At 36.7% G+C, this 19,084-nt stretch overlaps 2 protein-coding genes across 3 annotated transcripts; one reads left to right on the forward strand and one right to left on the reverse strand.

The window, feature by feature from the left end:
• Window positions 1-1,056: 1,056 nt before the first annotated feature.
• galca (galactosylceramidase a) lies at window positions 1,057-8,481 on the reverse strand. The gene is made up of 17 exons (XM_042746178.1): window positions 8,042-8,481; window positions 7,867-7,935; window positions 7,705-7,768; window positions 5,570-5,683; window positions 5,328-5,467; window positions 5,202-5,240; window positions 4,991-5,118; window positions 4,756-4,911; window positions 4,546-4,670; window positions 3,744-3,871; window positions 3,562-3,651; window positions 3,390-3,479; window positions 3,156-3,300; window positions 2,901-3,081; window positions 2,609-2,772; window positions 1,662-1,738; window positions 1,057-1,579 (listed from the first exon to the last, which is right to left on the reverse strand). The coding sequence occupies exons 1-17, from the start codon at window positions 8,168-8,170 to the stop codon at window positions 1,436-1,438; spliced, it is 1,983 nt and encodes a 660-aa protein (XP_042602112.1). The 5' UTR covers window positions 8,171-8,481; the 3' UTR covers window positions 1,057-1,435.
• A 180-nt stretch (window positions 8,482-8,661) lies between these two features.
• On the forward strand, window positions 8,662-17,644 carry LOC109078027 (galectin-8-like). Of its 2 annotated transcripts, XM_042746179.1 has the most exons (9): window positions 8,663-8,825; window positions 9,027-9,115; window positions 10,288-10,498; window positions 11,770-11,898; window positions 12,113-12,163; window positions 12,786-12,812; window positions 15,191-15,279; window positions 15,410-15,575; window positions 16,599-17,644. In XM_042746179.1, exons 1-9 carry the CDS (start codon window positions 8,769-8,771, stop codon window positions 16,746-16,748), a joined length of 969 nt encoding a protein of 322 aa, XP_042602113.1. In that variant the 5' UTR covers window positions 8,663-8,768; the 3' UTR covers window positions 16,749-17,644. The 2 variants fall into 2 exon arrangements, with proteins under 2 accessions (XP_042602114.1, XP_042602113.1); XM_042746180.1 differs by lacking the exon at window positions 12,786-12,812 and having other exon boundaries at window positions 8,662-8,825.
• The last annotated feature ends 1,440 nt before the right edge of the window (window positions 17,645-19,084 follow it).

Below are 19,084 nucleotides of genomic sequence, written 5' to 3' on the forward strand. Positions count from 1 at the left end.
TCGTTGTGCAGCGTTTTTTGCCACACTTTTTCCTTCCCACAGACTTCCCACTGAGGTGCCTTGATACAGCACTCTGGGAACAGCCTATTCGTTCAGAAATTTCTTTCTGTGTCTTACCCTCTCGCTTGAGGGTGTCAATGATGGCCTTCTGGACGGCAGTCTTACCCATGATTGCGGTTTTGAGTAATGAACCAGGCTTTGAGTTTTTAAAAGCCTCAGGATTCTTTTGCAGGTGTTTAGAGTTAATTAGTTGATTCAGATGATTAGGTTAATAGCTCGTTTAGAGAACCTTTTCATGATATGCTAATTTTTTGAGATAGGAATTTTGGGTTTTCATGAGCTGTATGCCAAAATCATCAGTATTAAAACAATAAAAGACCTGAAATATTTCAGTTGGTGTGCAATGAATCTAAAATATATGAAAGTTTAATTTTATCATTACATTATGGAAAATAATGAATAATGATATCACAATATGCTAATTTTTTGAGAAGGACCTGTATTAGTTTAGAGTTTATTAGTATAAAGTTTGGAGATACGATATTGCCTTATACAATTATAAACTAGTTTCTTCTTTTTCTTTATATCCATTGATCCATTCAGAGCTCCGAGTGTAATCTGACTCCTACTAAATACGTTTTCTCTTTGATTTGGAATTCATTATTTTTATAATTTTATCAGCCAACGATCCAGAACACCTAAGAATTATGACAGTTCTTAATACAAGTCTGAATATATCATTCAGATCTGTTCATATGGTGAGGGTCTCCAGGAAGCACCAGGACTGGAGTCTAAAAATACATTTCAGTAATATTTTTATGTCATTAACATGTGTTCCCAGTGTTATCACTCAATCTTGTTATTTCTATTATATAGCGTTGGAAAGAGTAATGCATGCTGTTATTTCACAAATAGGGAAGTCAGCACTCAGCAGGTATGTTTTTTAAGTTATGCATGATATTTGCAGTCTTAGGCTGAAGATACTTTTTGAAAAATCATCTAGAACATTAATATGTCTATGCACTTAAACAGTATTAAAGGAGTCATTTCTATTCATTCAATATTTCCCACAATTTTAGCTCTGTTTATTATTAAACAATTTCATATAAAACATTAACTCCATCAAATATGTCCAAACTGGTAGTTCGTCTTTCATTTTTTCTTTCATAAACAGCCCGGTTACAGTAATTGGCACAAAGCATCTCTTTTTGAAGAAGATAAACATTTCACACTTGCACTCCTTAATCATAAACCCCAAAGAGGAAAAAAAATAATAATAATTTGTACAAAAGAACAATCATTAAATTAAAATAAGACATCCATTACAGTCTGTTTTTTTTGCATTAAAAATACATTAACAAACGGTTGAAAGGTGTGCAAGCAGCAAAAGTATGTGATGATCATGTAAACATGATTGATGTGAAGAAGGCATTAATTATTCTGCGTTCACTTTAAAATTATCAAACTGTGCATATTCAAAAGAGAGAGTTCCTAGAGCAGCCCAGCCATTCTTGGGTTCAAGAACAACAGCGTTCTTCCACAGCGGATAGCCATTCAGCATCCCAGTGGCAAAATATCCCTGCAGTCCAAAACATGCACATTTAAGAACAAAGACAACTGATAGTTAGAAAGCTACGATTTCATGTTTATGTATGCGTTACCTTGACTCTAAGGGTTAAGGTATACCATACACCTTCCCTTGTTCCTGACAGCCCTTCAGCAAGAACTCTCCGTCCACCTTTAACGTGAAAAAAGATTACAATAAAAATAGTTCATTGAGGTATGTACTTAAAGATTGGAAAAATGGACTTCTCATAGCACCGTAAATCCCCAGCGCACACCCATTACATGATCCAACAGCAATTCCAATTTAATAGTTGGTGAGTAGTTTCAAAGCACCATAACAAACTCCATCTTGGCCAGGTTTAGTTCGAAATGACATCATCAAACCCATTCATTCTTCATTTTTGCTTGAAGTACTTTGGGGCTTTTAGTCTTATGGTGCTTTTGGGAAACCCAGCCCAGGTCATTCAGTTCAAAGTTATTATTAGAAGCACAAATCAGGCACCAAAAATGCTCAGATTCTATCAAATCAGTGCACTAGATTTCTTCATCTGAACAACATCGGTGGGCTGCCACAGACACCCTAGTTATGCACAGCTGCACGTAGGATTGTCCAAAAGGCCATGCATGTACAAACCAACTTATTTTATAACCAAAATGCCTGACTACTGTAAAACTGAAAGGCATTCAATGACTCAGAAAAAGGATTAGAGAGTAAAGTTGTGATTTTGATAATCTAGTTCAGTGGTCACCCGACAGATTCGGCCCCGCAAGGCCTGCAGAGTTTAGCTCCAACCCCAATTAAACACCTGAACTAGCTAATAAAGGTCTTACGAGGTATACTTGAAACTTCCATGCAGTAGTGCTGGACCCCGGCCCTCCAGGATCAGGTTTGGTGACCCCTGATCTAGTTTATGTCTGATATTTTTGTTTTAGTTTCTGTAGTATACAAATTCTCCGGCAAGTGGAAATTTGATCTGTTTATAACGATATAACTAAACATAAACAAACTGTTTTCAAAGAAACAGAAATATAAAATGGTTACCTATATCATTTGTGACTTTATAGGTTCCATTTGCACTAATCCAATAAAAGACCCCCTTTGCTTCTCTGACGGACTCTCCACCTTGATCAACCCGGGCCGCCAGGAACACGCCTCCAGTGACGGGAGTTTCGATTAGGACGTCACAGGACACACTGAGGTCTGTCCTAGTTTTTTACATGTGATTAATTGTGAGACAGAATGTCATTTACTGGAATACTGCAGTATTGATTAAAACATCTCTGCAAAATGTACGTTCTCCCATATATTGCTGGCTCAGGAAATATCACAATACCAGCTGTAGTCCCCTATGATGCTGATGGTCTGGTAGGCATCTCTAGCCCAGGTGACCGGCCGTTCGGTGACCACCTGCCGTAAGGTAAAGGCATGCGAACCATTATCAGTGCTATTTCTGAAGTACTCAAACACACCGGTTTGATCAGCAAAAAAAGGGGCCTCAGAGAACGGAGGGTTATCTAAGAACGAAAAAAAAAAAAAGTAGTTGAGTCAGTGCTTCCAATCATTTCCTGTTGACACTAATATCCATTACCTATAGTGAAGTCATCAGAGTAATTCTTTGGAAATGGCTGGGACTTGGGGGGCTCTGGGTAGGCGCCTTTTTGTCCAGTGTTGACTGTTGTGATTGTGTAAACCTCATCGACATCTAGTTTTAAAGTGAACGAACCATTATAGACCTGTGTGGAAACAGGAAGGTTCCTTTACTGCCTTTTCATTCCACAGTGTGTAGAGAAATTAAATATGGAGCAAACTGATCAAAATATACCTTAATAGGACTGCTCCGCTGAAACAGTGTATCGTTTTTGGTCTTAAAATCCAATTTTGAGTACCACACTTGAAGGTCAGTGAGATGTGCCTGAACAAAGATAAAATCACAAGCAAGATAACATTAAGCCTTAAGGTTAAGAAATATCAAGTACAGACAGAACTGCACTTACAAAAGAACCTTTGAGCTGAAATGTGGCTTTCTGAGGGGAGACGTCAAAGTGCGGCAGAGGAGGTCGAATGCATTGAGAGTGACTGTGTGTCTATAAAAAAAGGAAGGGAGGAGTGTTCATAGTGTGCATAGAGATCAAAATCAATGATTCACTAAAACTTGTGACATTCACAAGACACCCACCATGGTTTGAATAACTATTGTGAGGTTCCCTTTACGGTCCGTTAAAGCTACATAACTTCCTCCATGGGTGAGATTCCCTACAGTCTGCAGATAAAACCAGCCTGGCTGTGTAAATTGAGTAGTGTGTGCTAAAGGAAAAAGAAATACAATTGATCAACTCTCATGAAATAACTTGCATTCATTGGCTACAACAACCATTCTCATTCCAACATGCTTGACACGTGAGAACCAATGAGTTTTGTTCTCGCATCAAGCATGTATGGCTGATGTTCCATTTACCATATTTAATATGCTTGATGTATTTGCATTGATCAATCTTTATGCGTGAATAAAACCCTAAATTAGATGTATTCATCATACAAAACAAATGCATCTCTTAAGAAGGCTTGTATTAAACGGCTTAATTCATACAGAATGGACTTTAAACAAAGAGAAAGAAATATCAATAAGAACTTCTTCATTTGTGTTTTGAAGACGAACAAAGTCTTATGTGTTTGGAATGATATGAGGGTGAGTAAATGGAGACAGAATTTCAATTTTGGGGTGAACTATTCCAAAGTCTATAAAAGTCTATTTAATTCTGCTCAGTTCATACTGTATATCTATATTATACCTAGAAAAGAAAGAGAGATGGCAAGAGGCAGTAATTTAGATGCCTAAAAATTGGTAATATACCTGGTAATAATTGGAATATCAAGTAAAATAACACTTTTTGCCAGGCATGATCTGAAACAGTAGGGCAATTCAGGAGAAAATGAAATGGTTGACCCCAAAACTGGCCAGACTGTTAGGAACATGTTACCAGTCATCCATATTGGAGATTCCACTACATAATGTCCACTCCAGGGCTCATCAGCTGTCATCAGCCCATCTCCACCAAAGGACAGATTCTTATAGTAACTTGCTATCAAATTCCAGGATATAGTCCTAAAACAAAGCAGTCCTACTCTGAGCATATTAGCATAAGGATGTATATTGCAGAGAAAGTGACAGGTGTCTGTAAACAGCTCACGAGGTCATTCTGCCGTTCACGTAGTTCTGGTTTAAGATACGAGCCCAGCATCCGGCGCCGATGTCGTCATTGAAGGTGCTGTAATCTTCAGACGACCAAAGCTTCTTCTCCGTTAACAGAGCTTCCTTCACTGTTTTGGTGCCTGGGTAGTGGACACTGTAAAGACTATACTTTAGTACACACAGCTAGTTGGTCAATAATATGGGTTTTAAGGGCAAAGAAACAAACTGCTCACCCTATCACCTCAACAGCATCATTCAGATATGGATCGTCCAGCATGGCAGCTGCAATGGACCAGTCTCCATCTGCAGCAATGATGCCGATATTTGTATAACCAACTCTGTCCAAAGTATCTCTGAGCACCTAGGTGAATGACAGACAGACACATCTTATTGCCAATCTAGTAAGGCTGTTTGAAATGAAGATTACAGAATTAACTCATTTACCTTAATGTAAACTGGATCATATTTTCTTTCATTCCATATCTGAAAAAAGATCAAAAAGAGAAGTTCAAATAAAGTTTCCCTCTAAAACATCACAATTATTTGCACTATTAGCTAGTGCATACATACCCCAATATAATCAATGTCAAGGTTATGATGCTGCTTTGCTCCGTAGATCCATGAAACAACATAGTCAGCAGTAACATTTGGAAAGAAGTAAGGCCATTGGGTTCCTTCTCCAACCCATCCCGGAAATGCCCAAGGAAGACCCAAAATCAAAGCTTTGAATCAAGTCAAATATCTCTCATCGTCTCTAGAGTATTTTTCTGTCGTTCAATATATAAATGGCAAATGGAGTGTGGAGCAATTACCAATCAGCTTGATGTTTGGATTTCTCTTCTTGGCTTCTTTCATAAGCCACCACTCATATCCAAGGAAAAAATTGCCTTCACCCTTACTGTGCATGTGAGAGGGTTCTGTGCCATCTGTCAAACAGACAAATAAATAACCTTTAGTAGCCAGTAGCAACCCAAACATAAAGTGTTAAATTTAAATTGCTGAGACTGGCCACTTTTGACCACATTTTGTTTCAGTCTGAAATGTTTTTAATCTTAATATATTATATATTTTTTTTTACATAACATTTGTTTGTATTTTTCTATTTTAATGTTTTATTTTGCATTAATAAATCCCACACTGCAATAAAAATGGAGAAGGTCCTCACTGCAGAACACAAGATCCAGGGAGTGTGGTTAGATCCAGATCCAACTCCTCCCACCTTACATATACCTAAACCTACCCGTCTCGCCGACCCCTCGTGATCCCTAAACCCGACGCGACCTAAAAGCTCATTTTTTAAAAAACACCCCGTTTTTTTTGGTTTTGACGCACCGCGTAAAAACTATACGACCAATGAGAATGGCGCGTCCACCCCCTGAAGTCCCTAAAACCCTTGGGGGCGCTCACCAAACTCCTGAGCACACATAAACCTACCCTTCTCCACCCCGAAGAAGATGCATCCCTAAACCCAAAGAACTATATGACAAACGCCAGCCCCTTAAGCGCCAAACCTACCCTTCGTCAGCGACCCTCTGTGAATCCCAAAAAAAAAACGCCTGAAAAAACCCGACGCTATCTCCACCCCCCTAAACCTACCCATCTCCACACCCTGATCCCTAAACCCACCAAACTCCACCCCTAAACCTACCCGCCTCCACCCCCTCCAAACCCCCTGATACCTAAACCCTACCCACCAAACTCCACCCCTAAACCTACCCTTCTCCACCCTCTGATCCCTAAACCCACCTATCTCCACCCCTAAACCAACCCGTCTCCACCCCCTGATCCCTAAACCCACCAAACTCCACCCCTAAACCTACCCTTCTCCACCCCCTGATCCCTAAACCCACCAAACTCCACCCCTAAACCAACCCGTCTCCACACTCTGATCCCTAAACCCACCAAACTCCACCCCTAAACCTACCCGCCTCCACCCCCTGATACCTAAACCCACCCAACTCCACCCCTAAACCTACCCGTCTCCACCACCTGATACCTAAACCCACCCAACTCCACCCCTAAACCTACCCGTCTCCACCCCCTGATCCCTAAACCCACCTATCTCCACCCCTAAACTAACACGTCTCCACCCCCTGATCCCTAAACCCACCCAATTCCACCCCTAAACCTACCCGCCTCCACCCCCTTGTACCTGTAGTGCCATATAAAATGCAATAATAGCAACATATTCAGTGCATATGAAACCCTAAAGCCCACCTACTCCTAACCCTGACCACACTGAACCTGCTTATCAGTAAAGAATCCCTGAAGTTCTGAGACAAAACCTAGTTTTGAATATTTATGGACATGTGTTTCCATTCATTTTCTTTTTTTTCCTCCTGCTCCTGTTACCGGATGGGCTTCTTTTGTAAGTTTGCTTGGCTCAGCTAAACAATGGTGGAGTTTATGTAAAACGCCTTTGCCCACAAAGCTGTTTGCACTTCCTGTAAATAGACACTTAGTTTCTTAAAAAAAAAAAAAGGTGTAAACATATAATTTTTTTTTTTTTTTTTTAGTAAAACAATTATTTTGCAATTATTAATTATTATTTCATTTTATGTTTCTGGGGAGTCACGTCACATGAAATTTTACAATCTGAATTAACCTTGCCTTGTCATTAAATGGTCAAATAAATTTGATTTTTGGGGTTTGAAGAGGTCATCGGTATAATATCTCTTCCTGCTTTTTCAGCATATTTGTATCACATGACTCACACCATGTGACTCTGATTCAAAAAATTGATTCTCTGATTTTTTTTTAAATAACCAGTGTATTATTTTCTATGAAATACTACATAATCTTTACAGGCATATCTTTCTTTTGATGAGGTTTTCTTTGAATGAGACTTTAATTGCATTTGAATGTATTATTGAATATATGAATAGATGCAGACAATATAGACAGACACAGTATAGAAAGAGAAACAAAGATAGACACTTTGCATTACCTGTGGTTTGAGCATCGCCTCCTATTTCTACTTTTAGGATGTGCAATGAAGCTCCAAAGTTGGGCTGAATAAAACCAAACCCGCATTAGAACAACACACCCGGTTTTTCAATGCATGTCCACAATTATAAACCACACATCTTAAACTCTCGTGACCCGATACCTTGAACAAGAAATCCAATATATGACTCCGGTACGGTTCTTCATAGTTGACCAGAAGTCGTGAAGTGGCCTGTGAGCGAAAGCAAGTTAGTCACCCGCAACCACCGACACAGCTCTTGCAAAGTGTGACAGTGTGCACATAATTTAGTCAAATGTAAAAAGTTCAAATAACTTACTCCTCCTCCACTTAATCCACCGATTCCATCAAATTCTCTCCCTAATCCAATCCGATCATCTATCACATAAAACTCAGCAGCGCACCCGAGCAGGCAGCAGATGCTGAACAGCAGATTGTGTGTCAGCATGTTGAGACGGGTGTTTGTGTGAAGTTTGTCATGAGGATGTTTAGTTTAGAATTGGCAGATAACGTTAACGTTACTTCCGTGTCATGTGCTCCGACTCAACTTCACGTGAAACGCGTATTAATCTGTCACTATAAGAGAAAATCCCCTCTTCTTGATGCAAACATGCATGGGGTAAAGCGTGATATCATTAACTCAAGGACTACGAATGCAAACATGTACAAAGATTTAATTTGTATTACGTATTCACTGCATTTCTCTCATTCCTGCTAAAAATATCTTCCATCTTCGAATGAAAAACGGAACGAAACGTCACTATACAAATAGCGCCGTGATAGGTCAGTAAAAATATAGCGCTCTGATTGGCCATAGTGTCACTTTGAGACCGCCCCTAGTTACGCGACTCTTGAACGTATCGTGCTCAAATGGCAAATGATTGGCCACTGAACGCGTCGCGGTCACTGAACGCGCCGCGCTCACGTCGAATTTGATTGGTCACTGAACGCGTCATTCTCACATGCGGAAGTGAAAGTGTTTAAATCGTTTATATTTTGTTTCTAAGCTGGTGATTAACTCGTAATAACAGCATATTAAAGACTTTATGAACAGCACCGCCAACATGTCTGTCGAAAACCAGAAACAAACAGTAATGAATCCAGTAAGATTTATTCTACTTAACGTACACTTTTTGCTTATGGGGCAGTGCTTCTATTAACGTAAATGAACTGACAAGTTTAATTTAGACCTCATCTGTTTATCTGTTAATGCTTTATCTATTTTGCAGGGATGAAATCATAAGTGGTTATATCTTGTAGAGCTATAAGGCAGCGTGTCTCATGATTTTAATTTCTGCCCGTAGACGCTTCCTTATGCTGGCACCATCCTGGGCGGACTTCATCCCGGAGAGATGGTGCTCATCCAGGGCAGTATTCCCAGTGACTCAGACAGGTGAGCGATCACGGAGATGAACAGGAAAACATCAGAATCAGTTATGGAAACAAGAGACTGTAAAGCAGCTTTAAAAGACAATAGTGTCATCATTTGACTCAAGTCAACTCCGTGTTGGTTCAAGGAAGGGATCATGGTCATGGAACCGGAAGAAATCATTTCAGTAACAAGCCAATTTCAGCCTTACATAAACAATATTATATCAATAGAATTAAAAGATGATAGAAGCACCAGACTTTCTTTATGGGCATACAATACTATACAATAGTTTAGTTATTTATTTAGTGTCTACTAACAACAGTGTTTTACAGCACACAAAAATGCATCTAGTGTCTACTAACAACAGTGTTTTACAGCACACAAAAATGCATCCCCAGAATTGTCTTTTTTTCTTGAACATCATTAAAACAACAAATGTTAAATTTTTCCATCTCAAATTATACACATTCAAGATTTATTATTATTATTATTCATGTTTGCTAACATTTAAACACTTAAAAAAATGTCTCCTTTGCCTAATCATGGCTAACATTTTATGTATCTTAAATATAGACAATTGATGTATATTATTATGTTTATATTAATTAATTAACTTTCCACTTTTTGCATGACTTAAAGATATGCATTAAAATATGTATTATTATTATTATTATTATTATTATTATTAACAAACAAAATGTTATTTTCTTCATGCAATATATGTCTGATTTCTCATCTCCAGCATGCTCATCTGTAATGCTGTTGTCTCTGTGTGAACCAAACAAAATACTCTTTATAAAATGCTTGTTAAAATTGTTGGTCATGTTGAAAATTGCAAAACAACTGTGGGACAGTACAAAATGTGTGAAAAGTGTAAATAATTTTCACACACACACAAATAAATAAATTAAGTTTATTTCATTCTTTGTTTAGATCATTCATGGATAAAGGACAAAAAAAAACTGTCTTAAACCTTTTAAAAGTTTTAAACTTTTTAAAAGTTGCAAAAATAAATAACGACAGCATGACAAAAAATTGCAAGATGGTTAGCAACCATATAACAAAAACAATAAAGATGAAATTTGTTGGTTAGTGTAAGTTGAAGAAACACCCTGCTCTATATTTATATCACATTTAAATATTTTCCACAGCCAGTCACTCCAGACCGTGATAAACAGTGAAATGTCTTGTAGATTTCAGGTTGATCTGACCTGCGGCAGCAGCATGAAGCCTCGGGCAGACGTGGCCTTTCATTTTAATCCTCGCTTCAAGCGCTCTCCTTACATCACCTGTAACACACTGCAGAAGGAGCGCTGGGGCAAAGAGGAGACCCACTACCTGATGCCCTTCAGACACGGAGCTGCCTTTGAGATCATCATACTCGTGCAGAAAGATTTGTTCAAGGTTACAAACAACTTGAGTTCTATCAGTTTGGCTCTTGTTTACTGGCATCTCTGTCTGTTGTCAACTTTAATCTCATTCTCTTGCTTAAAATGTTACAACATAATTTTTTTCTTTCTTTTTTGAAAGTTAAAGGTTAAGTGTGTAATTTCTGGATGTTGAAATAATTTTTGCTTATTATGCAACAGACATGCTGCAGTCAGGGGAGGAATAAAAAAAAAACGTAATAATGGTATAGAGAGCCATGCAAGCAAAAGCAGATATTGCATTTATGTTCTTTTTTTTTTTTTTGCAGATGAAATAGATGCATTTTAAATACTGCTGCTTTTGTAACTAATGCAGTGTATCCAATATTTCATCCCAAGGATGTGAAGGAGTTTAAATCTGTAATAATCTTGATCTTGAATCGTGTCTTGACCATTATTTTATTTCCAAAATATGATCCAAAATTCCTAGAGGGACATATATGACATATTGGTATTCGCTAACAAAACTTTGTGTTCTTGCAAACGAAAACTGGTGTTGGAAATAATATGAGCTTGGAGAAAGAAAAATCGATTTTCTCAGAAAGAAAGATCGAGTTCTCAGGGGAACACAATACTTTGGTGAGAGATCATGAAAGGTTTGTGAGCCAGTGCAGTGTTTCTTGAGGGAATGCAAGTTTTGTGAGAGTTGAAGTAGAATTTTTCTTCTTATCTTATGTTTTGTCCATCACCTTGTCCTTTTAGGTGCTAAAGATAATTAATTTAGTTATAAGAACAAAATGTCAGTGAGATCTGTGATGTCAGTAAGTCTTTTCCCACTGTGTTTGAACCCACTGTGTTTTTAATGCTTTTAGTTCCTGTAGCTCAAGTGGTAGAGCATTGCGTCAAGCGCAGGTTGGGGGTTCGGTCCCCGGGAAGATATATATAATCTTATATTTATTACATAAATTTAAATTTAAATTTAAATTTAAAATAAATTTAAATTTAAACTTAAACCAAAATGTTTTAAATTAACACACATTAAGAATAAGTCACATTAACAATTAAATTTTCAAAACATTGAGTGTGCACAAAAATAAGTTTTCAAAATGAGTTTGTTTATCCATTAAATGTGCACAAGAGTGAGTGTTCAGAAAAAAAGGTTTGCAAATCTTTACAAATCTGTTTTGTGATGCTGATTGGAGCAGAAATGATACTCTGACTTCAGTTGATCCTCCAATTTCTGATCATTTAATAAGTTACTTCTTGTTGTTATACCGCGTAAGATATAGATTGTTTTCCTCCCTCCAGGTGGCAGTGAATGGCTCTCACCTGCTGGAGTACAGGCACAGGATAGAGCTCAAGAAGGTGGACACGCTGGCCATATCAGGGAAGGTTCAGATTCAAGCCATTGGGTTTATTCCCAGTTCAGTGAGCAAGGTAACTGTTCATCTCTTCAAACTTTAAATGTTTAATAGTACATGATCAGGGCTGTGTTTCCAAAGAGCATCGTAAGCTTAAGTACATTATAGACCCATTTAAACCAATGGAGCTACGATCAACTTTTGATGCTTTTGGGAAACGCAGCCCAGTATGCTTACTGTTTGTTATGATGCATTTTGTGAGACAAACGTGTTCATTTGATATTTTTTAGAGCTCCGTAATGCCTTCAAATGCAGTCGCAAGCAAAAGATCACAGCCTTATGTAAGTGACTATTCTGAGATTGCTTTTTTCTATATATTTAGTATATGCACACTATTGTTTGAGGACAGTAAGATTTTTGTAATGTTTTTAAAAGAAGTTACTTATGCTCACCAAGGCTGCAAATATTAAAACAAAAAAAAATTAAAACAATAAAAAATTTTAAATATTAAAAAAATTTAAAATTAGTTTTGTTTTTTAAAATTATTTAAAATGATGGCAAAGCTGAATTTCAGCATCATTTCTCCAGTCTTCAGTGTCACATGATCCTTCAGAATCCATTCTAACATTTAAGAAACATTTCTTACTTTTACTAATGTTGAAAACTTATTGTGGAAACATTAATATTATTTTTATTATTTTAAGATTCTTTGTTTAATAGCACGTTCAAAAGAACAAAAGTATTCTTTACAGACCTTTTTTTGAACAGTAGTGTATTTCTCTCTCTATATGGTATGCACTCTCTCTAAATGCATGTATGAAACATACAGTACTGTTCAAAAGTTTTACCATTCAGAATTATATATATTGTTAGTGAACTGATGTGTATCTATATTTTGCAGTAAAATAGATAGTTTAGCTGAAGCTGTTTAATTATAACGTTCCCTCCTCTTTCATTTAATAGTCAGTCATGTCGGAGTCAGGTGACACGGTGAGTACATGTTAGGCTGAACAGTTTCCTAAAGGGCAAACATGGGTCAATTGTTTTCACATGCGACACCAGTTTTTTTTGTGGCAGCATCAGTTTTAACTGCAGATAATTCAATTTCAGAATAATTAAAATCAAATTCACTTGGGTGCCTGGACAGAAACCAGGACATTGGCATTATTTGGTCACTTTGACCCTTAAATCAGGTCTTTACAGCAAGCACCTTACTGATTAGAGACCTATAGGTATAGAGTACGAGAAGAAATAGTGTAAGTACATAGTAGTTAAGACCACCTAATATAAAGCTGGACCAAAATTCTGTCATCATTTACTCTGTTAATTTCTTCTGTGGAACATAAAAAGATATTTTAAGAACATGTCTCAGTGTTTATTTGGTCCATACATTGGAAGTCATTGGTAATCGAAACTATTGGTTACCAGCATTCTTCTTTTGTGTTATGCAGAATAAAGTCTTGTTAGCAGTGTTGGGCAGTAACGCATTACTTAGTAACGGGTTACTGTAATTTGATTATTTTTTAGTAACGGGGTAATTTAACATGTTACGCAACCATGTACACAGCAGCCTATGCTTGCTTTAGTTAAAGGGGTTATATAATGCTTTTTTAAAGATCATTATTTTGTGTATTTGGTGTAACAGAATATGTTGACATGCTTTAATGTTCAAAAAACACATTATTTTTCAAATACTGTACATTATTGTAGTTCCTCTATGCCCCGCCTCTCTCAAACATGTCATTTTCTACAAAGTCCCTCCTTCTGACAAACGCAGTCTGCTCTGATTGGCCAACTGACCCAGTGCATTGTGATTGGCTGAACAACGCAAGGAATCGTCGGAAATGTAACGCCCCTTTCCATAATCGCGAGCTTCATCTTTCAAAATAAATGTAAAGACAGTTAATAATGTCCTTAGTTTTACCATCAGATCAAGCCCCAAAGGGGAACAGAGTTGAGTGACAGACACAGTGATGAAGCTCGAATGTGTTTGCAGTACACAAGCCACGGACGGTTAAGACAGCTGACTCCACTGTGTGACCCCGTCTCTCTCTCTCTCTCTCTGTATCTCTCTCACACACACACACACGACGCAAACTCCACATTTGAACAGTCAACAGCAAATACTTAAACTAATAACAAAACATACTTACATTAGCTGATTCAGAAGTGGCAGATTGTCGTAGCAAAGTCAGAATTACCTCCTCTCCAAGGTTCACGAAACGATCGTCCATAAAATGCGTTTCTGTACTTTTGTAAGTAATCTTGAAGATTCCTAAATGCATCTGCTTTCAGAAGGCCAAATAAAGTGCTTTTGCTTTTCGCCTAGAAACACACAGCATCTCCCTGACATGACTGCTTCAACACTAACTGTGTTACTGAAACCACGCCTTCTTTCTTTGCATCAACATTTGGGCGGCATTACGCAAATATTTCCACATCGTGACATAGAGATGTGGGGGGCGTTTGAGTTAGCGGTTTCAGGGGGGTAACTTTGATAAAGAATATCTCTTTGGATTTGAGACTTTAGTCTTTGCAATGTCACAGATCTTCTTTATGCACCAAGAGCTAGTAACACTCCAAAGAGAAAGGAAAGATTGAAATCGCATCATATGACCCCTTTAAAAATAACAGTGTTTTGTGAATGTTAATACTATAATAACAAATACTTATCGGGAGCATTTATGTTGGGATTTCATGTAAAGTTCATGGATGCAGCCACAGAAAAACAGTAACGTAACAAGTAATGTAATTACTTTTGAAATTAAGTCATCAGAACAGTGTCTTGGTTACAGCTTTTCTCTGGGTTTCTTCACTTATCATAAAATCCTTATCTGAAAACTCTAACAAGCAGCTAACAATGCCCTGGGAACCACCTATAACACCCTAACAGCTGGCCTAGCAACACCCTGGCAATCATACAGTATTGCAATGCATTCAGAACACCTTAAAGCTGGAATACACCTTACAACTTGTGCACAGATTTTTGCCCCCGATTTGCCATCTGGATGAGTCGATGCAAATTTTAGGCAGTTGGAGCTTGACAGATTTCACAGAAAATTACATTGTGTATGATTGGCACAGACTCAGCCTATGATTCCATCCAGCTGGAGGATTTCAAGTATGTTTGATATTTTGAGTCAATTTTAGAACAAATATTGTTTTCATTTTTTTCATGCATCTCCTAGTAATGAGGTGCACATTTTAGACGATCTTTTAAAATCTGTCCCGATTTTAAAAGATGTGTAGTGTATACCAGCCTTAAATGACTGCATAGCAATACCATAGCTGGGAATTATTATTGTGGTTGTTGTCTTTGTTGTGCTGAATTTGAAACCATTGTCAGATGTGTTTCTTTTTCGCTCCAGAGTCTTCCATTTAAGAGCAAACTTGCGAAAGGATTGAGTCCAGGAGATTCCATTATGGTGAAGGGGCAGATCTGTGGTTCCCCAGAGAGGTATGAGAAGAAAACAACCATCAGGAATACCACTGGAATATTCTAGATATATAAAATACAATGCTTTTTGTCATTTCTAACCTGTTTAATAATGTATCGATGTCTTCAATATCTTCCTTTATCCCCACAGTTTCGCTGTAAACCTGCGCATCAGTAACTCGGAGGACATTGCTTTTCACTTAAACGCTCGTTTCAAAACGGCTTCCTTCGTTAGAAACTCTTTCCTGTCTGGTTGTTGGGGGGTTCAGGAGACCTCCTTCCACAGCTTTCCCTTTTCACCCGAGCAATACTTTGAGGTAAAAGACCTCGGTTGTCACTAAATGAGAGCATTTGTTGAAATTTAAAGTAAACATGAAATAATTTTTTCTTAATGCACATATAATAGAGAAACTATTTGTCATAATATAACAACATTCTTTAAATCTGAAGTGACTTTCTTGTTAGCTGACGTCACATTAACTGCCTAGAAATTAAGACAATAAAGGGATAGTTCACTCAACAATAGAAATTCCCTCAAGTTGTTGCATACCTGTATGAATTTTTCTTCTGTTGAACACAAAAGGAGAAGAATGCGAGTAACCAAAGTTCCTGGTCTCCATTGGCTTCCATAGTATTTATTTTTTCAATAATATGGAAGTCAATGGGGACTAGCAAATATGTAGTTACCAACACTCTTCAAAATATCATCTTCTGTGTTTAACTCATACAGGTTTGGAACAACTTGGGGGTGGGTAAATTGTGAATATATATATATATATATATATACACACACATACACACACATATTATTTTTTTTTTTTTTATATATATATATATATATATATATATATATATATATATATATATAAAAAATAGCTTTTTAGCCATTATTTGTAATGTAAAATGTTAATTAGTTACAGTTATAGAAGTGTATGTTATAGCAAGGTTATATTTACTTTGTATCATGCTGTAAAAATGTCCAGTGGTTATTTTATTGGTTTTAACAAGGAATGTTTACAGAATGTTAGATTTTTACTGATTCAAATTAGTTAATTATGTGAAAAGTAATACCTGGTGTGGAGACCAGAATCACCATTTTAATTGGCAGCATTCAAATATTTTGTTTAAAACTGAGCCTTTTATGTCAAATAAGTTAAATGACTTACAAATGAAGATTTATGTTGACTTAAGAGAATGATGGCTTGGTTTTAGTGCGTTTCTCTGAAAATTCAGGATGGAGGACAAGACTGGGTTAAATATTTCATCAGTTCCTGCATGTGCATCTAATTCATTCTTGCTGCATATCTGCTGTGACCTCTGACCTCATGTTTCCATGGCAGATGATCATCCTGTGTGAGGCTCAGGAGTATAAAGTGGCAGTAAACGGCTTCCATCAGCTGAATTACAAGCACCGTGTGCAGGATCTAAGCTGTGTGGATGTGATAGAGATTGTGGGAGATCTAGAGCTTAAGGATGTGAAGATTTGGTGAGCAGCTCCAGCTTGATGTCCATTCCCAACATGTTTCCTCAAACCAAGTATATTTAATCAACCCGAGACTCCTGCAGCTGCAAGCGAATCGGAACTATTTTAACTTATTCAAGTTCTCATTTGAATTTGGACTAAAATACTAGACCTGGTGTGGCCTTTCTTCAACTACTTTGTCTAACAGTTAGCACATTTGAACTTTTATTCTGTTTTGTTTGAGTATTAAATTTATTATAATATTGATAAGGTGTGATCTGAATGACAAGTTCCTCTGCATAGGTTTGCTGATTATTAGTTGAGGAGATCTGGAGATGATTTGAACTTGAGACTCCATGACTTCTTGTGTGGAACACGAAAACTAAACATGGTTTCGATGGGTCAAAACAGGTCACAGACCCCGGACATAACAGATGGATGGAAAAAAATACCATCTGGCAGGATGTTAATGGATGTGCAACAGTAATGGTACTGTCTGTCTAGCCATTTGTTTTCCCAATCAATTCTGCTAATTCCAGGCATTTTACACTAAGGGAAAAAACAGGTCTAAAAAACACACCCATCCATAAACCATCTCAATCATGAGTATAATAATTGAAGTCGAGTTTCTTAAAACATTACATTTCAATTTCCTTTCTGCAGGAGATTTAATGTTTACATCAGACAAGGAAATGATTTGCTAATGCAAGGCCTGCACTACTGCATTTGACTTGGTGTGATAGCCTTATAGGAATATCAAATCAATAATCACGTTCACTATTAGGCTCCAGAACTAAAAATAAGCACTTTTTATTTTGTTTACATTTATAGTTAACAACAGAACTATGCAACATTCCAGCAGCCTCAACTGATTTTTGCTACTTCTAGTTTTAAGAATTATCTGGTAGTTTGTGATATATATATATATATATATATATATTTGTGTTTTGTTATATATATATATATATATATATATATATATATATTATTTGTGTTTTGTTCCTCTGATATCTGTTGATCAATGCATTAAAAATAAGCAATATATTGTACATATTGTCAAATAATTATGGTTGTGTTTTGTGAGTTATTACCATTTATACATTACAATAAGGTTCAGTAGTTAACTACTTTAGTTAACATGAACTAAGAATGAACAATAGTTCTTCAGCATTTATTAATCTTAGTTCATGTTAATTTCAACATTTACTAATGCATTATTAAAATCAACAGTTGTGCTTGTTAACAGTTCATGCACTCTGAATTAACATGAACTAACATGTATTATCATTAACTAACATTAAGAAAGAATAAATAACACTGTAATAAATGTATTATTCATAATTAAATACATTAACTAATGGAAGCTTATTGTAAAGTGTTACACATTGAAACCAGATTTAGGAATCTCCTCAGAAACCATTAAGCAATTTCTATCAATTAGAATAACTAAAACATTTCTTTTATCTTATATTTATGAATTTTAATGAGACATGTAAACAAAGACAATCATAAAGGCTTTTTTTCAAAAAGTTGTGAATTTATTAACATCCACAATATTCCACTTTTTTGAGCTTAAAACCAGTTAACTGCTTTTTGGCACATAATCACATGACCATAATGTGTTGGCAACTGGTTTAAATTTGATGCAATATATAACCAAAGCATAATTATCATAGATAATACCACTTATATCATCGACATAACCCCAGAGAGAGATAAAGGCAGTGACGTCGCATTAAAGTTGTAGTCTCTTATCACTGTATGAGCAAACATGTCAGACTTTGGGACAGATGAGTTTGTGAGAGTCTGAATCACAGGCTGTACAAACAGACGAACACTGAAGTGATTCTCTGTCATCTCACCAGCTCAGGTAATACGACTGGAGGACCACAAATGAACAGATCACACAGGAACACTGTTCATATGAAATGATCCCATTTATTGGCTGACTGACAGCTTAAAAAAAAAAAAAAACAGCAAAGCCCACTTCTAGAGCACAACAGTCAACTTTCATAAGTAAAAATCCCATTCACTTTCTCCACAGATTAATTGAATTTGAACCCCAATAGCACATAAACCTTTTAAGAGCCTTTTGAAGTTTTAAGAGATGATATGTGCTGCTGTAAAAAGCATAAGTCTGTGATTTCAAGGTCTTTTTTTAAAGATATTTTTAATAGCTGAATTCCCCTACACCATAATCTTGGACTCCTTGTTACTATGGAAACATAAATCACTGCAAAAGAGCTCAGCAACCATCGACCACTGCAATGCAGCACTGTGAATGACAGAGTCACAATATTCTGTATTGTAATATAAATATAAATAAAATATATTGTTTTATATTGAACTGTAGTTTCTTATTTG

This window comes from Cyprinus carpio, chromosome B20 (assembly GCF_018340385.1).
Source record: "Cyprinus carpio isolate SPL01 chromosome B20, ASM1834038v1, whole genome shotgun sequence".
Classification (NCBI taxonomy): Eukaryota; Metazoa; Chordata; class Actinopteri; order Cypriniformes; family Cyprinidae; genus Cyprinus; species Cyprinus carpio.

What these genes read in the sequence shown, in the direction of transcription:
- LOC109078027 (XM_042746179.1), top strand. Translation starts at nt 8,769, where the DNA reads ATGAACAGCACCGCCAACATGTCTGTCGAAAACCAGAAACAAACAGTA. An exon ending in TGCAGAAAGATTTGTTCAAG is followed by an intron (nt 10,499 to 11,769) that starts GTTACAAACAAC and finishes TCCTCCCTCCAG; the next exon opens with GTGGCAGTGAATGGCTCTCA. An exon ending in ATCTGTGGTTCCCCAGAGAG is followed by an intron (nt 15,280 to 15,409) that starts GTATGAGAAGAA and finishes TTATCCCCACAG; the next exon opens with TTTCGCTGTAAACCTGCGCA.
- galca (XM_042746178.1), bottom strand. Translation starts at nt 8,170, where the DNA reads ATGCTGACACACAATCTGCTGTTCAGCATCTGCTGCCTGCTCGGGTGC. An exon ending in AGGCGATGCTCAAACCACAG is followed by an intron (nt 5,684 to 7,704) that starts GTAATGCAAAGT and finishes TCTGTTTGACAG; the next exon opens with ATGGCACAGAACCCTCTCAC. An exon ending in ATGATCCAGTTTACATTAAG is followed by an intron (nt 5,119 to 5,201) that starts GTAAATGAGTTA and finishes TCATTCACCTAG; the next exon opens with GTGCTCAGAGATACTTTGGA.